The sequence below is a fragment of the Pelodiscus sinensis genome, chromosome 19, assembly GCF_052426305.1.
Source record: "Pelodiscus sinensis isolate ZL-2025 chromosome 19, ASM5242630v1, whole genome shotgun sequence".
NCBI classification, from domain to species: domain Eukaryota; kingdom Metazoa; phylum Chordata; order Testudines; family Trionychidae; genus Pelodiscus; species Pelodiscus sinensis.
The window spans coordinates 1,223,584-1,244,741 of NC_143070.1; the positions used below are offsets into that span (position 1 = coordinate 1,223,584).

Here is a 21,158-nt window from a genome sequence, read left to right on the forward strand (position 1 = left end):
GCGGCAGTATTGCGACAGGCGGGAGACCAGATCCACATAGGTCTCCCGTGGCCCTTTCTGTACCCCCCGGAACTTCTTCCTGTACATCTCGGGGGTCAGCCCGAACTTGTGCAGCAGGGCCTCCTTGACTCGGTTGTAATCCCCTGGCTGTAGGTCCTCCAGCTGACTGAGCACTCCGGCCGCCTCCTGGTTCAGTGCGGGGATGAGCTCCTGCAGCCAGTCAGCTGGGGGACCCGTTGCAGTCCACAGGCCCTCTCAAAGGCACTGAGGAACCCGTCTATGTCGCCCATGTCCTTCAGTTGGGCCACCACGGGCCTCTCCAAGCGTCTGGCATCCCCGGGACCCTGGGGCCCATCCGCACTTGGCGCAGCCGGTGCCCCGCCGGTTCTCCGCTCTGCCATGGCCAGCTCATGCTGCCGCTGCCTCTCTCGGTCCTGGCGATCCCTTTCTCGGTCCTGGCGGTCCCTCTCTCGGTCCTCTACTTCCAATTCCCTGATCCGCAGCTGGATCTCCAGCCGCCGCAGCTCCGCTGGGCTGGCCCCTGCCCTAGATGGGCTACGGCTTGCAGGCCTCCCGGGAGACGCTGTCTCATCTCTCCGTTGGGTTCCAGCGCTCCTCCCCCTCTCTGAGCCTGACACACTCTCAGGGGGGGTCTGGCTGCTTCCCCTGGGGACAAGATCCTGGCCCCGTGGCTGGTCATTCTCTTCCAGCTGGGTAATCAGCTGGGCCTTGGTTGCTTTCTGCACAGGCAAGCCCCTCTCTCTGCACAGCCCCACCAGCTCTGCCTTCAAGAGTCGGGCGTAGGCCATCTGCCCGCTGGGCCCCTCGGTGCAGACTCACCCGTCTAGTGCTGCAGCGCCCCACGATTCCCAGGAACCGCTTCGCTCTGTCTCCAGCACGCCTGGCTCCAGGGCTCTTGCTTCTACTGCGCCTTGTCGCTTGCCGCTGGGAGCTCCATCCACGGGGTGCAGTGCATCCCACTCCTGACACCAGTGTGACGGCACGTTGGGGGTTCCCCGTCTCCTGCACCCCGAAATGGCACAAACAGACTGCACCAGCCAGTGGAATTGAGGGTGGTTTATTGCTCCTCCAGCACAGCGCAGCACAGATGTAATCTGGTCACAGGAACTGGGCTAGGATGCCTCAGGCCCCCTTGAGATGGGGGAGACTGGGCCCCTAAACTCCAGCTCCTCTCCCTAGGCTGTCTCATCCATGCCCTCCGACAGCCAGCCACCAACTCCCTAACTTCCAGCCCTGCCCCCCAGCCAAGGCAGCATTCCACCTTCCTTTGTTCCTCTCCATGGGGGGTGTCTGGCCACTGGTTTGCATAGTGACTCATCCTGTTTTGCTGGGTCGTGGTACCCACGGCAGCCAGTGGGGGTTCCCCCAGAGCCAGCAGCATAGAAACGAGCCAGGTACCCCCACTACGTCACACAGGGCTGGTCGGGTGGGGGAGCAGGAGGGCTGCGGGGAGGCTGGGGGACAGGGCTGGTCGGGTGGGGGAACAGGAGGGCTGTGGGGAGGCTGGGGGACAGGGCTGGTCGGGTGGGGGAGCAGGAGGGCTGCGGGGAGGCTGGGGGACAAGGCTGGTCGGGTGAGGGAGCAGGAGGGCTGTGGGGAGCTGGGGGACGGGGCTGGTCGGGTGGGGAGCAGGAGGGCTGTGGGGAGGCTGGGGGACAGGGCTGGTCGGTTGGGGGAGCAGGAGGGCTGTGGGGAGGCTGGGGGACAAGGCTGGTCGGGTGAGGGAGCAGGAGGGCTGCGGGGAGGCTGGGGGATGGGGCTGGTCGGGTGGGGGAGCAGGAGGGCTGTGGGGAGGCTGGGGGACAGGGCTGGTCGGGTGGGGGGGGGAGCAGGAGGGCTGTGGGGAGGCTGGGGGACAGGGCTGGTCAGGTGAGGGAGCAGGAGGGCTGTGGGGAGGCTGGGGAGCCGGGCTGGTCGGGTGGGGAGCAGGAGGGCTGCGGGGAGGCTGGGGGACAGGGCTGGTCGGTTGGGGGAGCAGGAGGGCTGCGGGGAGGCTGGGGGACAGGGCTGGTCGGGTGAGGGAGCAGGAGGGCTGTGGGGAGGCTGGGGGACAGGGCTGGTCAGGTGAGGGAGCAGGAGGGCTGTGGGGAGCTGGGGGACAGGGCTGGTCAGGTGAGGGAGCAGGAGGGCTGTGGGGAGCTGGGGGACAGGGCTGGGCGGGTGGGGGAGCAGGAGGGCTGTGGGGACGCTGGGCGACAGGGCTGGTCGGGTGGGGAGCAGGAGGGCTGTGGGGAGGCTGGGGGACAGGGCTGGTCCGGTGGGGGAGCAGGAGGGCTGTGGGGAGGCTGGGGGACAGGGCTGGTCGGGTGGGGGAGCAGGAGGGCTGTGGGGAGGCTGGGGGACAGGGCTGGTCGGGTGGGGGAGCAGGAGGGCTGTGGGGAGGCTGGGGGACAGGGCTGGTCGGGTGGGGGAGCAGGAGGGCTGCGGGGAGGCTGGGGGACAGGGCTGGTCGGGTGGGGGAGCAGGAGGGCTGTGGGGAGCTGGGGGACAGGGCTGGTCGGGTGGGGGAGCAGGAGGGCTGCGGGGAGGCTGGGGGACAGGGCTGGTCGGGTGCGGGAGCAGGAGGGCTGCGGGGAGGCTGGGGGACAGGGCTGGTCGGGTGGGGGAGCAGGAGGGCTGCGGGGAGGCTGGGGGACAGGGCTGGTCGGGTGGGGGAGCAGGAGGGCTGCGGGGAGGCTGGGGGACAGGGCTGGTCGGGTGGGGGAGCAGGAGGGCTGCGGGGAGGCTGGGGGACAGGGCTGGTCGGGTGGGGGAGCAGGAGGGCTGTGGGGAGGCTGGGGGACAGGGCTGGTCGGGTGGGGGAGCAGGAGGGCTGCGGGGAGGCTGGGGGACAGGGCTGGTCAGGTGAGGGAGCAGGAGGGCTGTGGGGAGCTGGGGGACAGGGCTGGTCGGGTGGGGGAGCAGGAGGGCTGTGGGGAGGCTGGGGGACAGGGCTGGTCGGGTGGGGAGCAGGAGGGCTGTGGGGAGGCTGGGGGACAGGGCTGGTCGGGTGGGGGAGCAGGAGGGCTGTGGGGAGGCTGGGGGACAAGGCTGGTCGGGTGAGGGAGCAGGAGGGCTGTGGGGAGCTGGGGGACGGGGCTGGTCGGGTGGGGAGCAGGAGGGCTGGGGGACAGGGCTGGTCGGGTGGGGGAGCAGGAGGGCTGCGGGGAGGCTGGGGGACAGGGCTGGTCGGGTGGGGGAGCAGGAGGGCTGTGGGGAGGCTGGGGGACAGGGCTGGTCGGGTGGGGGAGCAGGAGGGCTGCGGGGAGGCTGGGGGACAAGGCTGGTCGGGTGAGGGAGCAGGAGGGCTGTGGGGAGCTGGGGGACGGGGCTGGTCGGGTGGGGAGCAGGAGGGCTGTGGGGAGGCTGGGGGACAGGGCTGGTCGGTTGGGGGAGCAGGAGGGCTGTGGGGAGGCTGGGGGACAAGGCTGGTCGGGTGAGGGAGCAGGAGGGCTGTGGGGAGCTGGGGGACAGGGCTGGTCGGGTGAGGGAGCAGGAGGGCTGTGGGGAGCTGGGGGACAGGGCTGGTCGGGTGGGGGAGCAGGAGGGCTGTGGGGAGCTGGGGGACAGGGCTGGTCGGGTGAGGGAGCAGGAGGGCTGCGGGGAGCTGGGGGACAGGGCTGGTCGGGTGGGGGAGCAGGAGGGCTGTGGGGAGGCTGGGGGACAGGGCTGGTCGGGTGGGGGAGCAGGAGGGCTGTGGGGAGGCTGGGGGACAGGGCTGGTCGGGTGAGGGAGCAGGAGGGCTGTGGGGAGGCTGGGGGACAGGGCTGGTCGGGTGGGGGAGCAGGAGGGCTGTGGGGAGGCTGGGGGACAGGGCTGGTCGGGTGAGGGAGCAGGAGGGCTGTGGGGAGGCTGGGGGACAGGGCTGGTCGGGTGGGGGAGCAGGAGGGCTGTGGGGAGGCTGGGGGACAGGGCTGGTCGGGTGGGGGAGCAGGAGGGCTGTGGGGAGGCTGGGGGACAGGGCTGGTCGGGTGAGGGAGCAGGAGGGCTGCGGGGAGGCTGGGGGACAGGGCTGGTCGGGTGGGGGAGCAGGAGGGCTGTGGGGAGCTGGGGGACAGGGCTGGTCGGGTGGGGGAGCAGGAGGGCTGCGGGGAGGCTGGGGGACAGGGCTGGTAGGGTGGGGAGCAGGAGGGGCTGCGGGGAGGCTGGGGGACAGGGCTGGTCGGGTGGGGGAGCAGGAGGGCTGTGGGGAGGCTGGGGGACAGGGCTGGTCGGGTGGGGGAGCAGGAGGGCTGTGGGGAGGCTGGGGGACAGGGCTGGTCGGGTGGGGGAGCAGGAGGGCTGTGGGGAGGCTGGGGGACAGGGCTGGTCGGGTGGGGGAGCAGGAGGGCTGTGGGGAGGCTGGGGGACAGGGCTGGTCGGGTGGGGGAGCAGGAGGGCTGTGGGGAGCTGGGGGAAGGGACTGGTCGGGTGGGGGAGCAGGAGGCTGCGGGGAGGCTGGGGGACAGGGCTGGTCAGGTGAGGGAGCAGGAGGGCTGTGGGGAGGCTGGGGGACAGGGCTGGTCGGGTGGGGGAGCAGGAGGGCTGCGGGGAGGCTGGGGGACAGGGCTGGTCAGGTGAGGAAGCAGGAGGGCTGCAGGGAGGCTGGGGGACAGGGCTGGTCAGGTGAGGGAGCAGGAGGGCTGTGGGGAGGATGGGGAGCCGGGCTGGCCGAGGCAGAAGGCAGTGGGTTGGGATGGGAGGAGCAGAGCAGGCTGGGGGACAGGGCTGGTCAGGTGAGGGAGCAGGAGGCTGCGGGGAGGATGGGGAGCCGGGCTGGCCGAGGCAGAAGGCAGTGGGTTGGGATGGGAGGAGCAGAGCAGGCTGGGGGAGCTGGGCCCACACCCCATTCCCAGCACGACCCCCGTGTGTTACAGAGCACAGCAGGCACCGGGGCCCTGGCCTGGCCGTGGGCATCACCCTGGGGGCTCTGGCCGTGGCCGTGGCTGTGGCCGTGGTGCTGTGGCGGTGCAGACGCAGGTGAGTTTTCCCCCTCTGGGGCAGGGGTGGGGCCGTTACACCCCCTGACCCTCCCCTCTGCTCCCTTCTTCCAGGGGCTACCGGGACGTCGGAGCCGGGCAGTTCAGGGCCTGAGGGCTGACCCAGGCCAGGCGTGGGGACCAGCCCCTCTCCCAGGACACGGAACCCAGGGCTGGCTCGGGGCTGGCTCCAGGGCGGAGGACCCATGCTCTGAGGGTGGATTGTGCAGCACAGAGCACCAGGGCCGTGGGCATGACCGGGGTCTCGCAGCCGCCAGCATCGCCCTGGCTGCGGGGGGGAAGTGGGTCAGCGCCGGGTGGGGCTGGGAGCCAGGGCTCCTGGGTTCTGTCTGGGAGCGGGGGGTCGAGTGGGGCGGGGCAGGGGCTGCACCCCCAGCCTGCTGCCAGGCAGAGCAGCGTCCGTGAGGAGACGGACAGACCCCGGCCGGACGCTGCTCCCCTGCACTGTGTGTAAACACCGGCGCCCAGAACTGCGCAGCTCCAACTGCAGCAGCATGTGGGGCTGGGAACGGGACGGGGGTGGGGGGGGGCGCTTTATACTCCTGGGGGTGCCCGCCCCAATCTGATGTTCAGAGGCCGGGTGATGATTGGGAATTTTGTGTAGCGTTTTCTATAGATACAGGCATGTGCCTCAGTTTCCCCGTGTATGGTTTGGAGGCCCAAGGACCCAGGGTGGGGCAGACCAGGACAAAGGCACCGAGCAGCAGCCAATGGGACCCCACGGCCTGGCTGGGGCTGGGAGACCCCCAAGGGGGCTGTGCTGTGACCCACGTCTCTGGGCTGACCTGTGGGCTGCCAATGCCCCTGCTACCCCCTGCTCTGACACGGCTGGTCCCTGCAGGACTGACCCGGACACATGCCCTGGGGGGGGGGGAACACGTCTCTCGGGGGCAGGGCTTGAGCAACCGCCCTGGGGACACTCCAGCGCTGCCCAGCGGATGAGCACAGCACTCCCAGCCGGCAGCAGCTGCTATGGGTGGTGCACAGGCACCCGGGCCTTGGTGCACAGAATTTATTCCACACACGGGTGGCAAAACAGGAGGGCCCGTTGCTCCGAAGCGACTCGCTGCAGGAGGCTTGGGACTGAGGCCGGCACTACCGGCTCCAAGCTGTGGCCGCAGGAGCTGTGGAGCCATGGGGCTCATCCTGCAGGGAGAGTGGGGCAGGGGGAGGTCTTACCCTGCAAACGGGCTGGGCCAGGGCCCGACCTGGGGAGCCGTGACGTGGGGGGCAGAGAGGAGAGAACCCAGGAGCTTGGGGCTGAGCCTGGATCCTGGCTGGGGGTCACTTCCTGGCTGTGGGGGCTCCCTGCTCGGCTGGGCCCGGCCCTGCCCCACGGGGCCGGGCCTGAATGCAGCAGAGGGGAGGGGGGAGATGCGGGTGTGACGAAGCGTTGGGGTCCCCCGTCTCCTGCACCCCGAAATGGTACGAACAGACTCCACCAGCCGGTGGTGGTTTATTGAGGGTGGTTTATTGCTCCTCCAGGACACAGCCCAGCACAGATGTCATCTGGTTACAGGAACTGGGGCTAAGAGGCCTCAGTGCCCCCCTTGAGATGGGGGGATCCCAGCCCCCTCCCCAGCTCCTTATTCCCTGCCTTCCAGCCAGGAACTAACTAACCCTCTTCCAGCCCTGCCCCCAGCCAGGGCAGCATCCCCCTTCCCTTGTCCCTCCCCATGGGGGGTGGCTGGTCAGACAGGTTGAGACCCTTTGCACAGTGACTCATGGCCTGTCCTTCTGGGCCGCGGTCCCCAGGCAGCCAGTGGGGTTACCCCAGAGCCAGCAGCGTAGAGACCAGCCAGGTACCCCGCTACGTCACAGCGGGACAGAGCCCCCTGGGCCGATGGGGGTGGGGGCGCCGGGCGGCAGAGCGGTGCCTGAATGGCTCCCTCTGGGCGGAATGAGTCGTGTGACGCGGGCGGGTGCGGCTCATACAGTGCGTGTGGCGGGCGCCGGCCAAGGGGGTCGGAGAGCAGGGGGCTCAGGGCTGGGGCAGAAGATGGGGGTGCAGGAGAGGGAGGGCACCAGTTGGGGATGTGGGCTCTAGGTGGGACGGGATGAGTTTGCGGGGGGCAGGAGGGAGACTCCAGCTTTGGGGAAACTCGGGGCTGGTGGTTGTGTGATGGGATACAGGTTCTGCATTGGGGGGTGGAGGACAGGCTGGGATACAGGTTCTGCACTGGGGGTTGGGGGGCAGGATGGGGTACAGGCTCAGGACTGGGGTTGTGGGGCAGGATGGGGTACGGGCTCTGCACCGGGGATGGGGGTCAGGACGGGGTTCGGGCTCTGCACCGGGGTTGTGGGGCAGGATGGGGTATGGGCTCTGCACCGGGGATGGGGGGCAGGACGGGGTACGGGCTCTGCACCGGGGATGGGGGGCAGGACGGGGTTCGGGCTCTGCACCGGGGGTGGGGGGCAGGACGGGGTACGGGCTCTGCACCGGGGATGGGGGGCAGGACGGGGTACGGGCTCTGCACCGGGGATGGGGGGCAGGACGGGGTACGGGCTCTGCACCGGGGGTGGGGGCAGGACGGGGTACGGGCTCTGCACCGGGGATGGGGGACAGGACGGGGTACGGGCTCTGCACCGGGGATGGGGGGCAGGACGGGGTTCGGGCTCTGCACCGGGGATGGGGGGCAGGAATGGGGGCTTTGGGATACAGGAGCATGGCCGGGGGTGCTGGGCATGAGGAGCTCGGGGGGCAGGACCCCTCAAATTCTGAGCTCCCCCCCCGCCCGCTTAACAACCCTACAATAACAAAGCCGTAGGGCCCCGCCCATGAGTCACCGTTGGCCCCGCCCCCTCCTGGCCCTGAGTGACCGTCAGCCCCGCCCCCTCCTGGCCCTGAGTGACCGTCGGCCCCGCCCCCTCGCGATCTGAGCGGTCGTTGTCGCCTCGCGTCGCCTCCCCAGCACTTTCCGTCGCGCCAGCCCGCTGGCTCTGCCCGGCAACTAGTGACGCCGCCACACGGGGCCGCCTCCTGATTGGCTGTTGCTGGCGATGGCAGGGCGGGGCCCGCGAGTGACAGCGCGTGAGGGACGGGGGCGGGGCCAAGGGTTGGGCCGTTGGGTGGAGGGGACAGAGGGGGGGGGGCTCTCTCTAGCTCCCGCCCTGCCCCCCCCAGGTGCAGCCCAGTTGCCCCCCAGCAGCAGGGTCCAGGGCAAGCCCAAGGGGCAGGAGCCCCCTGCTGGCTGGAGGGGGGGGGCTTCTTACCCCCCCCAGGCCTCCCCTCTGGGAGTGGGGTGGGGGGCTCCCCCCTGGCAGGCAGGGCTGCCCCATGGCCCCAGGGGGGAGCTAGGGGGCAGGGAGTGGGGTGGAGGCAGCGGGGGGCTCTCCCCTGGCAGGCAGGGCTGCCCCATGGCCCCAGGGGGGAGCTAGGGGGCAGGGAGTGGGGCAGAGGCAGCGGGGGGCTCTCCCCTGGCAGGCAGGGCTGCCCCATGGCCCCAGGGGGGAGCTAGGGGGCAGGGAGTGGGGCAGAAGCAGCGGGGGGCTCTCCCCTGGCAGGCAGGGCTGCCCCATGGCCCCAGAGGGGAGCTAGGGGGCAGGGAGTGGGGCGGAAGCAGCAGGGGGCTCTCCCCTGGCAGGCAGGGCTGCCCCATGGCCCCAGGAGGGAGCTAGGGGGCAGGGAGTGGGGCAGAGGCAGCGGGGGGCTCTCCCCTGGCAGGGAGGGCTGCCCCATGGCCCCAGGGGGGAGCTAGGGGGCAGGGAGTGGGGCGGAAGCAGCGGGGGGCTCTCCCCTGGCAGGCAGGGCTGCCCCATGGCCCCAGAGGGGAGCTAGGGGGCAGGGAGTGGGGCGGAAGCAGCAGGGGGCTCTCCCCTGGCAGGCAGGGCTGCCCCATGGCCCCAGGAGGGAGCTAGGGGGCAGGGAGTGGGGCGGAAGCAGCAGGGGGCTCCCCCCTGGCAGGCAGGGCTGCCCCATGGCCCCAGAGGGGAGCTAGGGGGCAGGGAGTGGGGCGGAAGCAGCGGGGGGCTCCCCCCTGGCTGGCAGGGCTGCCCCATGGCCCCAGAGGGGAGCTAGGGGGCAGGGAGTGGGGCGGAAGCAGCAGGGGGCTCCCCCCTGGCAGGCAGGGCTGCCCCATGGCCCCAGGGGGGAGCTAGGGGGCAGGGAGTGGGGCGGAAGCAGCAGGGGGCTCTCCCCTGGCAGGCAGGGCTGCCCCATGGCCCCAGGGGGGAGCTAGGGGGCAGGGAGTGGGGTGGAAGCAGCGGGGGGCTCCCCCCTGGCAGGCAGGACTGCCCCATGGCCCCAGAGGGGAGCTAGGGGGCAGGGAGTGCGGTGGAAGCAGCAGGGGGCTCTCCCCTGGCAGGCAGGGCTGCCCCATGGCCCCAGGAGGGAGCTAGGGGGCAGGGAGTGGGGCAGAAGCAGCAGGGGGCTCTCCCCTGGCAGGCAGGGCTGCCTCATGGCCCCAGGAGGGAGTTAGGGGGCAGGGAGTGGGGTGGAAGCAGCGGGAGGCTCCCCCCTGGCAGGCAGGGCTGCCTCATGGCCCCAGGAGGGAGCTAGGGGCAGGGAGTGGGGTGGAGGCAGCGGGGGGCTCTCCCTTGGCTGGCAGGGCTGCCTCATGGCCCCAGGAGGGAGCTAGGGGGCAGGGAGTGGGGTGGAGGCAGCGGGGGGCTCCCCCCTGGCAGGCAGGGCTGCCTCATGGCCCCAGGAGGGAGCTAGGGGCAGGGAGTGGGGTGGAGGCAGCGGGGGGCTCTCCCTTGGCTGGCAGGGCTGCCTCATGGCCCCAGGAGGGAGCTAGGGGGCAGGGAGTGGGGCGGAAGCAGCAGGGGGCTCTCCCCTGGCAGGCAGGGCTGCCTCATGGCCCCAGGAGGGAGCTAGGGGCAGGGAGTGGGGTGGAGGCAGCGGGGGGCTCTCCCTTGGCTGGCAGGGCTGCCTCATGGCCCCAGGAGGGAGCTAGGGGGCAGGGAGTGGGGCGGAAGCAGCAGGGGGCTCTCCCCTGGCAGGCAGGGCTGCCCCATGGCCCCAGGAGGGAGCTAGGGGGCAGGGAGTGGGGCAGAGGCAGCGGGGGGCTCTCCCCTGGCAGGCAGGGCTGCCCCATGGCCCCAGGGGGGAGCTAGGGGGCAGGGAGTGGGGCAGAAGCAGCGGGGGGCTCTCCCCTGGCAGGCAGGGCTGCCCCATGGCCCCAGAGGGGAGCTAGGGGGCAGGGAGTGGGGCGGAAGCAGCAGGGGGCTCTCCCCTGGCAGGCAGGGCTGCCCCATGGCCCCAGGAGGGAGCTAGGGGGCAGGGAGTGGGGCGGAAGCAGCAGGGGGCTCTCCCCTGGCAGGCAGGGCTGCCCCATGGCCCCAGGAGGGAGCTAGGGGGCAGGGAGTGGGGCGGAAGCAGCGGGGGGCTCCCCCCTGGCAGGCAGGGCTGCCCCATGGCCCCAGAGGGGAGCTAGGGGGCAGGGAGTGGGGCGGAAGCAGCGGGGGGCTCCCCCCTGGCTGGCAGGGCTGCCCCATGGCCCCAGAGGGGAGCTAGGGGGCAGGGAGTGGGGCGGAAGCAGCAGGGGGCTCCCCCCTGGCAGGCAGGGCTGCCCCATGGCCCCAGGGGGGAGCTAGGGGGCAGGGAGTGGGGCGGAAGCAGCAGGGGGCTCTCCCCTGGCAGGCAGGGCTGCCCCATGGCCCCAGGGGGGAGCTAGGGGGCAGGGAGTGGGGTGGAAGCAGCGGGGGGCTCCCCCCTGGCAGGTAGGACTGCCCCATGGCCCCAGAGGGGAGCTAGGGGGCAGGGAGTGCGGTGGAAGCAGCAGGGGGCTCTCCCCTGGCAGGCAGGGCTGCCCCATGGCCCCAGGAGGGAGCTAGGGGGCAGGGAGTGGGGCAGAAGCAGCAGGGGGCTCTCCCCTGGCAGGCAGGGCTGCCTCATGGCCCCAGGAGGGAGTTAGGGGGCAGGGAGTGGGGTGGAAGCAGCGGGGGGCTCCCCCCTGGCAGGCAGGGCTGCCTCATGGCCCCAAGAGGGAGCTAGGGGCAGGGAGTGGGGTGGAAGCAGCGGGGGGCTCCCCCCTGGCAGGCAGGGCTGCCTCATGGCCCCAGGAGGGAGCTAGGGGCAGGGAGTGGGGCGGAGGCAGCGGGGGGCTCTCCCTTGGCTGGCAGGGCTGCCTCATGGCCCCAGGAGGGAGCTAGGGGCAGGGAGTGGGGTGGAGGCAGCGGGGGGCTCTCCCTTGGCTGGCAGGGCTGCCTCATGGCCCCAGGAGGGAGCTAGGGGGCAGGGAGTGGGGTGGAGGCAGCGGGGGGCTCCCCCCTGGCAGGCAGGGCTGCCTCATGGCCCCAGGAGGGAGCTAGGGGCAGGGAGTGGGGTGGAGGCAGCGGGGGGCTCTCCCTTGGCTGGCAGGGCTGCCTCATGGCCCCAGGAGGGAGCTAGGGGGCAGGGAGTGGGGCGGAAGCAGCAGGGGGCTCTCCCCTGGCAGGCAGGGCTGCCTCATGGCCCCAGGAGGGAGCTAGGGGCAGGGAGTGGGGTGGAGGCAGCGGGGGGCTCTCCCTTGGCTGGCAGGGCTGCCTCATGGCCCCAGGAGGGAGCTAGGGGGCAGGGAGTGGGGCGGAAGCAGCAGGGGGCTCTCCCCTGGCAGGCAGGGCTGCCCCATGGCCCCAGGAGGGAGCTAGGGGGCAGGGAGTGGGGCGGAAGCAGCAGGGGGCTCTCCCCTGGCAGGCAGGGCTGCCCCATGGCCCCAGGAGGGAGCTAGGGGGCAGGGAGTGGGGCGGAAGCAGCGGGGGGCTCTCCCCTGGCTGGCAGGGCTGCCCCATGGCCCCAGGAGGGAGCTAGGGGGCAGGGAGTGGGGCGGAAGCAGCAGGGGGCTCTCCCCTGGCAGGCAGGGCTGCCCCATGGCCGCAGGGTGGTGTGAGGGCGCCGGGAGTGGGGGCAGCAGGAGCTGCTCCCCATGCGGTGGGGGGGTGGGACCGCACTGGGCTGGCGCCCAGAGTTCTGAGCAGTCCTTCCCTGAGCCGGGGGCATGGCTTGGCTCCTGCTGCTCCCGACGGGCTCTGCCCTCATTGGCCTGGGCACAGAGTGGAAGCGAGACACAGATGGGGGGAAGCGGCTGCCGACGCCCGTGGCTGGGGAGGAACTGAAAGCGTGTGGGGATCCTGGGGCCCCTTTTCCTACTTCCCTGGTGCCCGCTGGAGCCCAGATCCACCTTCCCCTGCCAGCATGCTGCTCCCGCTGCTGCTCCTCTCCAGCGCGTGGGGGGCCATGGACGGTGAGTTGGGACCCCCATGCCCTGTCCCAGCTGTGGTGGCCCTGGGGGTGGGGACGGTGTAATGCCCGGGGGGGGGGCTAGTGATCCTGGCTGGGGGTGTCAGAGGAGGGGGACGATTACGGCTCAGCAGCGTCGCTGTGTATTGTTTACAGGACGGACGTTCATTGATCTCCCCGCCCACCTGTTCTGTTCTCCACTTGTTTCCTGCCCCCTCTGCTCCTCTCCCCCCAGACTCTCTCACCCTCCGGCTGCTGCAAACCGTTGTCCTCCACAACGCCAGCTCCTCACACGTGGAGGGGGTGGCCCTGCTGGCCGACCTGGAGACCCACTCCATGAACTGCAGCACCTGCCCCATCCGCTTCCTGCAGCCCTGGGCCCGGCAGGGCCTGACCCCCAAAGAGTGGCAGGAGCTGGAGCAGATGATCCATCACTACCTGTTCAACTTCATCCGCCTGGAGAACAGACTCGCGCAGCAGCTGGGCCAGAGCTGTGAGTACGGAGCTGCTGGAGGGATCCCTGGGGGCTGAGAACTGACACACTCACTTCAGCAATGACGTGTGTCCTGACAGGGCAGATGGGGCCAGGACGGCCAGTCCCGGGTCTCAGGCTGATTGGAGCCTGTGACGTAGTGGGGGGCTGTTACACTCACTGCGTGTGTGTGTGCGTGTGTGTGCGTGTGTGTGCGTGTGTGTGTGCGTGCGTGCGTGTGTCCTTCCCTTCCCCCACAGCTCTGTGTCCAATTCTGTGTCATGCAGTGTCCCTGCGAACCAATAACCCTTCTGCTCAGCTGGCTGAGAGTCCCCTCTGGCTGCGGATGGGGGTGCCGAGTCGGGGCTCCCTTAGGGGGGAGTCTCCTGTGTCCAACTGTCCACCGCAGAAGTGGCTGGGCCACGCTGGGCCTCCCTGCAGCCTGCGCTTCCTAGAGGGGAAAGGGCCCGTGTGCCAGCCCCTGAGCCGAGGCCCCTGGTCCCTCCGCACCCAGACCTGGCCCTGCGAAAGGCAGGGGAGTGGGGTGGGGTCTGCACCCCAGGAGCCCCGACTGCCCCACAGACATTGCTCAGCGCCTGCCCATCCAGCCGGGCTGGGACCGCAGAGCTGCTTAAAGGGGAACTGGAACGTAGCCTGAACTCCAGCCAGGGTCACTCGGCTGTCCCGCCGACGTGTCATGGCCGGACAGCCTCCTTGTGCCAGACGTTATATCTCTGCTCCCCCGCCTCTCTGCTTCTGACGCACCCCCCAGCCCTCCTGCCATCCTGACACTCGTCGTCTTCCCCCAGACCCTATTGTTATCCAGAGCGCCTTTGGCTGCGAGCTGCACCCCAACAGTACCTCCCGGGGCTTCTACGAGGCCGGAGTCAGTGGCCAGGACTTCCTTGGCTTGGACATGGACGCCGGCACCTGGGTGGCTCGCTCGGAGGATAAGGCGGCGCTGTACACCCGGGACCGTCTCAACCAGGACAAGGGCACCATCAGCACGATTCGGACACTCCTGGGAACCACGTGCGTCAGTGAGATCAAGAGCTTTGTCTCACATGGGAACGCGTCTCTGCAGAGGCAAGGTGGGGATGCGCTGGGGTGGGGTGGGGCTGTTGGTGCAGGGACCAAATGCAGCTGTAGCTGGGGTGCAGCACAGTAGCCACCTCCTAGCCACATTGCACAGCATTTTGAGACAGAAAGTCAAGGGGGGTCCCGGCACCACTGGGAAGAGCAGGGGAGAATTGGGCCTGGCCAGGAGCAGGGCCAGCGCCTGACCCCCGGCATGGAGCAGGGCCGGGCTAGCGAGTCCCTGCGGCTCCGGCTGACTGGTCCCCTCTCCCCTGCCCCGTCTCTCCCCTGTCCCAGAGCGGCCGGTCGCCGTGGTGTTTGCCCGGGAGCCTCCCCCAGCCGGGCCCCCTACGCCGTGGCTGCTGGTTTGCCGGGTCACCGGGTTCTACCCCCGGGCCGTCCGCGTGGCCTGGCTGCAGGACGGGGAGGAGGTGGAGCCGGGCTGGCGGCTGAACTCCAGCGGGATCCTGCCCAACGCCGACCTGACCTACCAGCTGCGCAGCTCCCTGGTCGTGGGGCCGGGCGACGGGCACAGCTACGCCTGCCGGGTGCAGCACAGCAGCCTGGGGGGCCGGAGCCTGCTGATCTCCTGGGGTAGGTGCACGTGCCAGGGGGCAAGGGGATGGTCATAGTCCTGGGGGCTTTTCCTGCCTGGTCTGCATGGGCCAGGGTGGGTGCAGGCAACGGGATTGGGGCGCAGGGGGGCTAACGGGTGAACAAGGTGGGGGGATGGGCCACAGGGAGTAGGATGCAGGAACTGAGTGGGACAGGACAGGAAAAGTGGGCTGAGGAGGGAGACTGCAGTGGGAACTGGGGGAGCAGGGCTGGTCAGGTGGGGGAGCAGGAGGGACACGGGGACGCTGGGCGACAGGGCTGGTCGGTTGGGGGAGCAGGAGGGCTGTGGGGAGCTGGGGGACAGGGCTGGTCGGGTGGGGGAGCAGGAGGGCTGCGGGGAGGCTGGGGGACAGGGCTGGTCGGGTGAGGGAGCAGGAGGGCTGTGGGGAGGCTGGGGGACAGGGCTGGTCGGGTGGGGGAGCAGGAGGGCTGTGGGGAGGCTGGGGGACAGGGCTGGTCAGGTGAGGGAGCAGGAGGGCTGTGGGGAGGCTGGGGGACAGGGCTGGTCGGGTGAGGGAGCAGGAGGGCTGTGGGGAGGCTGGGGGACAGGGCTGGTCGGGTGGGGGAGCAGGAGGGCTGTGGGGAGGCTGGGGGACAGGGCTGGTCGGGTGGGGGAGCAGGAGGGCTGCGGGGAGGCTGGGGGACAGGGCTTGTCGGGTGGGGGAGCAGGAGGGACATGGGGAGCCTGGGGGACAGGGCTGGTCGGGTGGGGGAGCAGGAGGGCTGCAGGGAGGCTGGGGGACAGGGCTGGTCAGGTGAGGGAGCAGGAGGGCTGTGGGGAGGCTGGGGGACAGGATTGGTCCAGTGTGGGAGCAGGAGGGCTGTGGGGAGGCTGGGGGACAGGGCTGGTCAGGTGAGGGAGCAGGAGGGCTGTGGGGAGCTGGGGGACAGGGCTGGTCAGGTGAGGGAGCAGGAGGGCTGTGGGGAGGCTGGGGGACAGGGCTGGTCGGGTGAGGGAGCAGGAGGGCTGTGGGGAGCTGGGGGACAGGGCTGGTCGGGTGAGGGAGCAGGAGGGCTGTGGGGAGGCTGGGGGACAGGGCTGGTCGGGTGGGGGAGCAGGAGGGCTGTGGGGAGGCTGGGGGACAGGGCTGGTCGGGTGGGGAGCAGGAGGGCTGTGGGGAGCTGGGGGACAGGGCTGGTCGGGTGGGGGAGCAGGAGGGCTGTGGGGAGGCTGGGGAGCCGGGCTGGTCGGGTGGGGAGCAGGAGGGCTGTGGGGAGCTGGGGGACAGGGCTGGTCGGGTGGGGAGCAGGAGGGCTGCGGGGAGGCTGGGGGACAGGGCTGGTCAGGTGAGGGAGCAGGAGGGCTGTGGGGAGCTGGGGGACAGGGCTGGTCGGGTGGGGGAGCAGGAGGGCTGCGGGGAGGCTGGGGGACAGGGCTGGTCGGGTGGGGAGCAGGAGGGCTGTGGGGAGGCTGGGGGACAGGGCTGGTCGGGTGGGGGAGCAGGAGGGCTGTGGGGAGGCTGGGGGACAGGGCTGGTCGGGTGGGGGAGCAGGAGGGCTGCGGGGAGGCTGGGGGACAGGGCTGGTCAGGTGAGGGAGCAGGAGGGCTGTGGGGAGCTGGGGGACAGGGCTGGTCGGGTGGGGAGCAGGAGGGCTGCGGGGAGGCTGGGGGACAGGGCTGGTCAGGTGAGGGAGCAGGAGGGCTGTGGGGAGCTGGGGGACAGGGCTGGTCGGGTGGGGGAGCAGGAGGGCTGCGGGGAGGCTGGGGGACAGGGCTGGTCAGGTGGGGGAGCAGGAGGGCTGTGGGGAGGCTGGGGGACAGGGCTGGTCGGGTGGGGGAGCAGGAGGGCTGTGGGGAGGCTGGGGGACAGGGCTGGTCGGGTGGGGGAGCAGGAGGGCTGCGGGGAGGCTGGGGGACAGGGCTGGTCGGGTGAGGGAGCAGGAGGGCTGCGGGGAGGCTGGGGAGCCGGGCTGGCCGAGGCAGAAGGCAGTGGGTTGGGATGGGAGGAGCAGAGCAGGCTGGGGGACAGGGCTGGTCAGGTGAGGGAGCAGGAGGCTGCGGGGAGGCTGGGGGACAGGGCTGGTCGGGTGGGGGAGTAGGAGGGCTGTGGGGAGGCTGGGGGACAGGGCTGGTCGGGTGGGGGAGCAGGAGGGCTGTGGGGAGGCTGGGGGACAGGGCTGGTCGGGTGGGGGAGCAGGAGGGCTGCGGGGAGGCTGGGGGACAGGGCTGGTCGGGTGAGGGAGCAGGAGGGCTGCGGGGAGGCTGGGGAGCCGGGCTGGCCGAGGCAGAAGGCAGTGGGTTGGGATGGGAGGAGCAGAGCAGGCTGGGGGACAGGGCTGGTCAGGTGAGGGAGCAGGAGGCTGCGGGGAGGCTGGGGGACAGGGCTGGTCGGGTGGGGGAGCAGGAGGGCTGCGGGGAGGCTGGGGGACAGGGCTGGTCGGGTGGGGGAGCAGGAGGGCTGCGGGGAGGCTGGGGGACAGGGCTGGTCGGGTGGGGGAGCAGGAGGGCTGCGGGGAGGCTGGGGGACAGGGCTGGTCGGGTGGGGAGCAGGAGGGCTGCGGGGAGGCTGGGGGACAGGGCTGGTCAGGTGAGGGAGCAGGAGGGCTGCGGGGAGGCTGGGGGACAGGGCTGGTCAGGTGAGGGAGCAGGAGGGCTGCGGGGAGGCTGGGGAGCCGGGCTGGCCGAGGCAGAAGGCAGTGGGTTGGGATGGGAGGAGCAGAGCAGGCTGGGGGACAGGGCTGGTCGGGTGGGGAGCAGGAGGGCTGCGGGGAGGCTGGGGGACAGGGCTGGTCGGGTGGGGGAGCAGGAGGGCTGCGGGGAGGCTGGGGGACAGGGCTGGTCGGGTGAGGGAGCAGGAGGCTGCGGGGAGGCTGGGGGACAGGGCTGGTCGGGTGGGGGAGCAGGAGGGCTGCGGGGAGGCTGGGGGACAGGGCTGGTCGGGTGGGGAGCAGGAGGGCTGCGGGGAGGCTGGGGGACAGGGCTGGTCGGGTGAGGGAGCAGGAGGGCTGCGGGGAGGCTGGGGGACAGGGCTGGTCGGGTGGGGGAGCAGGAGGGCTGCGGGGAGGCTGGGGGACAGGGCTGGTCAGGTGAGGGAGCAGGAGGCTGTGGGGAGGCTGGGGAGCCGGGCTGGCCGAGGCAGAAGGCAGTGGGTTGGGATGGGAAGAGCAGAGCAGGCTGGGGGACAGGGCTGGTCGGGTGAGGGAGCAGGAGGGCTGTGGGGAGGCTGGGGGACAGGGCTGGTCAGGTGGGGGAGCAGGAGGCTGCGGGGAGGATGGGGAGCCGGGCTGGCCGAGGCAGAAGGCAGTGGGTTGGGATGGGAGGAGCAGAGCAGGCTGGGGGAGCTGGGCCCACACCCCATTCCCAGCACGACCCCCGTGTGTTACAGAGCACAGCAGGCACCGGGGCCCTGGCCTGGCCGTGGGCATCACCCTGGGGGCTCTGGCCGTGGCCGTGGCTGTGGCCGTGGTGCTGTGGCGGTGCAGACGCAGGTGAGTTTTCCCCCTCTGGGGCAGGGGTGGGGCCGTTACACCCCTGACCCTCCCCTCTGCTCCCTTCTTCCAGGGGCTACCAGGATGTTGGAGCCAGGCAGTCCAGGGCCTGAGGGCTGACCCAGGCCAGGCGTGGGGACCGGCCCCTCTCCCGGGACACGGAGTTCGGGGCTGGCTCCAGGGAAGAGGAGTCCACAGGCTGGTCGGATGAAGACCCTGGGGGATCAGGGCTATAGGTGCACTGGGATTCTCCTCCCGCTGGGACATTCGGAGCATGTTGGACACAGAGGCGCCGTGGTTTGGCCTGGGCCGGGATCCGCTCAGAGCCAGAGCCGGCCTGTGCCCTTCGGTAAACCCTTGGGGAGAAGATAAGAACAGCCAGGCTGTGCCAGAGCAAAGGCCCGTCCAGCCCCGTGTCCTGTCGGCCCACAGCGCCCAGTGCCCCAGAGGGAGGGAACAGAACAGGGAGCCCTCCCCTGTCGCCCATTGCCAGCCTCTGACACACACAGGCCAGGGACCCCAGCCCTGCCCAGCCTGGCTACTGGCCATCGATGGACCCCTCCTCCATGGATCTATCCAGCTCTTTAGTGAACCCTGTTCAAGTCCTGCTCTTCACAGCTGTGGCACAGGGGTGGCTGTCTGCTCTGTGACCCGGGGTCCCCCTGTGCGGTGAGGTGTGTGGGATGTAGTGGGGGCTGTCTGCTCTGTGACCCGGGGTCCCCCTGTGCAGTGAGGTGTGTGGGGCGCAGGGGGGGCTGTCTGCTCTGTGACCCGGGGTCCCCCTGTGCAGTGAGGTGTGTGGGGCACAGTGGGGGGCTGTCTGCTCTGTGACCCGGGGTCCCCCTGTGCAGTGAGGTGTGTGGGGCGCAGTGGGGGGGCTGTCTGCTCTGTGACCCGAGATCCCCCTGTGCAGTGAGGTGTGTGGGGCGCAGTGGGGGGCTGTCTGCTCTGTGACCCAGGATCCCCCTGTGCGGTGAGGTGTGTGGGGCGCAGTGGGGGGCTGTCTGCTCTGTGACCCGGGGTCCCCCTGTGCGGTGAGGTGTGTGGGGCGCAGTGGGGGGCTGTCTGCTCTGTGACCCGGGGTCCCCCTGTGCGGTGAGGTGTGTGGGGCGCAGTGGGGGGGCTGTCTGCTCTGTGACCCGGGATCCCCCTGTGCGGTGAGGTGTGTGGGGCGCAGTGGGGGGCTGTCTGCTCTGTGACCCGGGGTCCCCCTGTGCAGTGAGGTGTGTGGGGCGCAGTGGGGGGCTGTCTGCTCTGTGACCCGGGGCCCCCTGCCCTGGGATGGGGGATTCTCACTGACTCTCCCAAAGGTGTGTTAACCCAGACACCCAGGCTCAGCCCCACAGGGAGAGACACAGGGAAGAGGGGAGACCAGCTCCTGGCTGGGGGGCAGGGCTGGGAGAGAGTTTTAGTTTCTGTCTGGAATCATGGGGGAAGCAGCCTAGGCAAGGGGCTGGGATTTAGGGGCCCAGGCTCCCCCATCTCAAGGGGGCTGAGGCATCCTAGGCCTGCCCTGTGACCGGATTCCATCTGTGCTGTGCTGTATCCTGGAGAAGCAATAAACTCCCTCTGTTCTACCGGCTGGGGGAGTCTGTTTGGCCACTATGGGGGTGCAGGAGTCGGGGGAACCCTTGTAGGGATAACATATTAATGTATTGAAAATAATTCCTCCAAATGGAAGTGACCCCCCATAATTTGTTCCCCACAACTTAAAGTGTTTAGATTTATTATTAATTCTTCTTCTTATTATTATTATTATTTGTTAAGATTGTTAAATGTTTGGATTTATTATTCTTATTGCCCCTTTAGAATATAATGTATTAGGTCATGGAACTTAGAACTGTTAAGAATATAATCAAGGGGCTGCTTGCAATTGATATTGCAGAGATACATTGTAAGGATGCATTGTCAAGCCACTAACTCTGCTATGGGAGCCAAGCCCTGTAATTAACCAAGGGCATTGTTACATTATTCACGCCTGTTCTCTTTAAAACATTGTAACTTTATTCAGCACTCAGAGAATGTTTTAAGCAAAACCACCCAGAAACTTTCTGTAACTACAACTTTTATTATTATACAAAATACTGTATGAATGTAAGAGAGAGTGCTTGGATGATGAATGAATGGCTCTGAGAGGTGCCAGCCTGAGAATACAGCAACAAAGGGCTGAAGAAGGCGTCAGGTGCCAGTGCAACCAAAAGGTGTCAAGTGGAGAAACTGGAGGTCCACCCGATGAGATCACTGACGAGCACCTGGCAGCCACCCTGGAGACCTCAGCATGATGCAGCAATTTCCATAGACTGGCATAGGAAGAAATTCCTATAAGAACTGGACTAAAAAAACTATGGAATCAGAGTCCAAGGTTCTGCTGCCAGCCCACCAGGAGCTTCAGATGCGCATCTGATCAGGACTTCGCTCCCCACTCCCATCACTTGTGTACAGAATACCTGGCCAGTATTCTGTCACAAGCAACTTCCAGGCTGGTAACTATAACAATACACAGAACCTGAATGAATGGATGAATGAATGTTTATATGTATAAGGGTTAAGTAGTTAAACAACGTTGTTTGCTTCTATCTTTTCTTTATTTTTTTTATTATCTTTACAATAAATGTGGCTTTTTGCCTTATCCCCCTCATAAGATCCTGCTTGCTTTTATTTGGTACAACACCCTGACGTCTCCCCACAACACCCTCCTCTGGCGAGGAGTTCCACAGGTTGACTGTGCGCTGAGTGAAGAAAAAACTTCCTTTGGCTTGTTTTAAACCTGCTGCCTGTTCATTCCATTGTCTTATGGGAACAAGTAAATAACTTTTCCTCATTCGCTTTCTCCACACCCGTCGTGATTTTATAGACCTCGATCCCGTCCCCCCTTCGTCTGCGCTTTTCTAAGCTGCAGAGTCCCCATGTTACGAAACTCTCCTCACGCGGCAGCCATTCCAAGCCCCAAGGATTCAGGCTGGGGGTGCCCAGGGGTTTACACAGAGGTGATGAGAGATTCTCTGGCTTATTCCCTGGGCCTTGCTTAATGGCTCCCAACAGTCGGGTGGCTGGTGTGCCTGCCGCTGCCCGTTGAGCGGGTGTTTTCAGGGACCTGGCCTCAGGGACGCCAAGATCTCTGCTGGGGGTGGTTGTAACCAAATTACTGTCCATCATGGCGGTATAGCTGGGAGTATTTTGTCCAAGTGGGGGCTGACCAGCTTTCTCTGCCTGGGGGTGGGCGGGTGCTGCCGGCGTCAGGCCTGACTACGAGCACGGCAGGGCTGGGTGGGGGTGGGGACATGGGAGCAGCAGCGCGGAGAAGCAAGCGGTGAGGCCGTGGGACCTAGGCCTGGGGCAGCTGGGGGCTTGGCGCCTCTCTCCTGGGGGGCAAGGCCTCAGTTCCCCTCCGGGCGTGGTGGGAGGTGCTGGCAGAGTGGGGCTCCCC

At 68.9% G+C, this 21,158-nt stretch overlaps 1 protein-coding gene across 7 annotated transcripts in view; it reads left to right on the forward strand.

Annotated features, from left to right (window-relative positions):
- LOC142823563 (antigen-presenting glycoprotein CD1d-like) overlaps nt 1–20,388 on the forward strand; it is a 29,961-nt gene extending 9,573 nt beyond the window's left edge. Inside the window, exons 2-9 of one of the 7 annotated variants that reach the window (XM_089771647.1) lie at nt 4,857–4,959; nt 5,034–5,264; nt 12,295–12,631; nt 13,420–13,701; nt 13,985–14,281; nt 17,629–17,731; nt 17,805–18,405; nt 18,710–20,388. In XM_089771647.1, the coding sequence (XP_089627773.1) occupies nt 4,857–4,959; nt 5,034–5,264; nt 12,295–12,631; nt 13,420–13,701; nt 13,985–14,281; nt 17,629–17,731; nt 17,805–17,844 (1,393 nt within the window). In that variant the 3' untranslated portion in view covers nt 17,845–18,405; nt 18,710–20,388. Of the gene's footprint in view, nt 1–4,856; nt 4,960–5,033; nt 5,265–11,655; nt 12,143–12,294; nt 12,632–13,419; nt 13,702–13,984; nt 14,282–17,628; nt 17,732–17,804; nt 18,406–18,709 lie in introns of those variants that run through there. The other 6 variants (XM_089771653.1, XM_089771649.1, XM_089771652.1 and 3 more) reach the window with 6 other exon arrangements.
- The last annotated feature ends 770 nt before the right edge of the window (nt 20,389–21,158 follow it).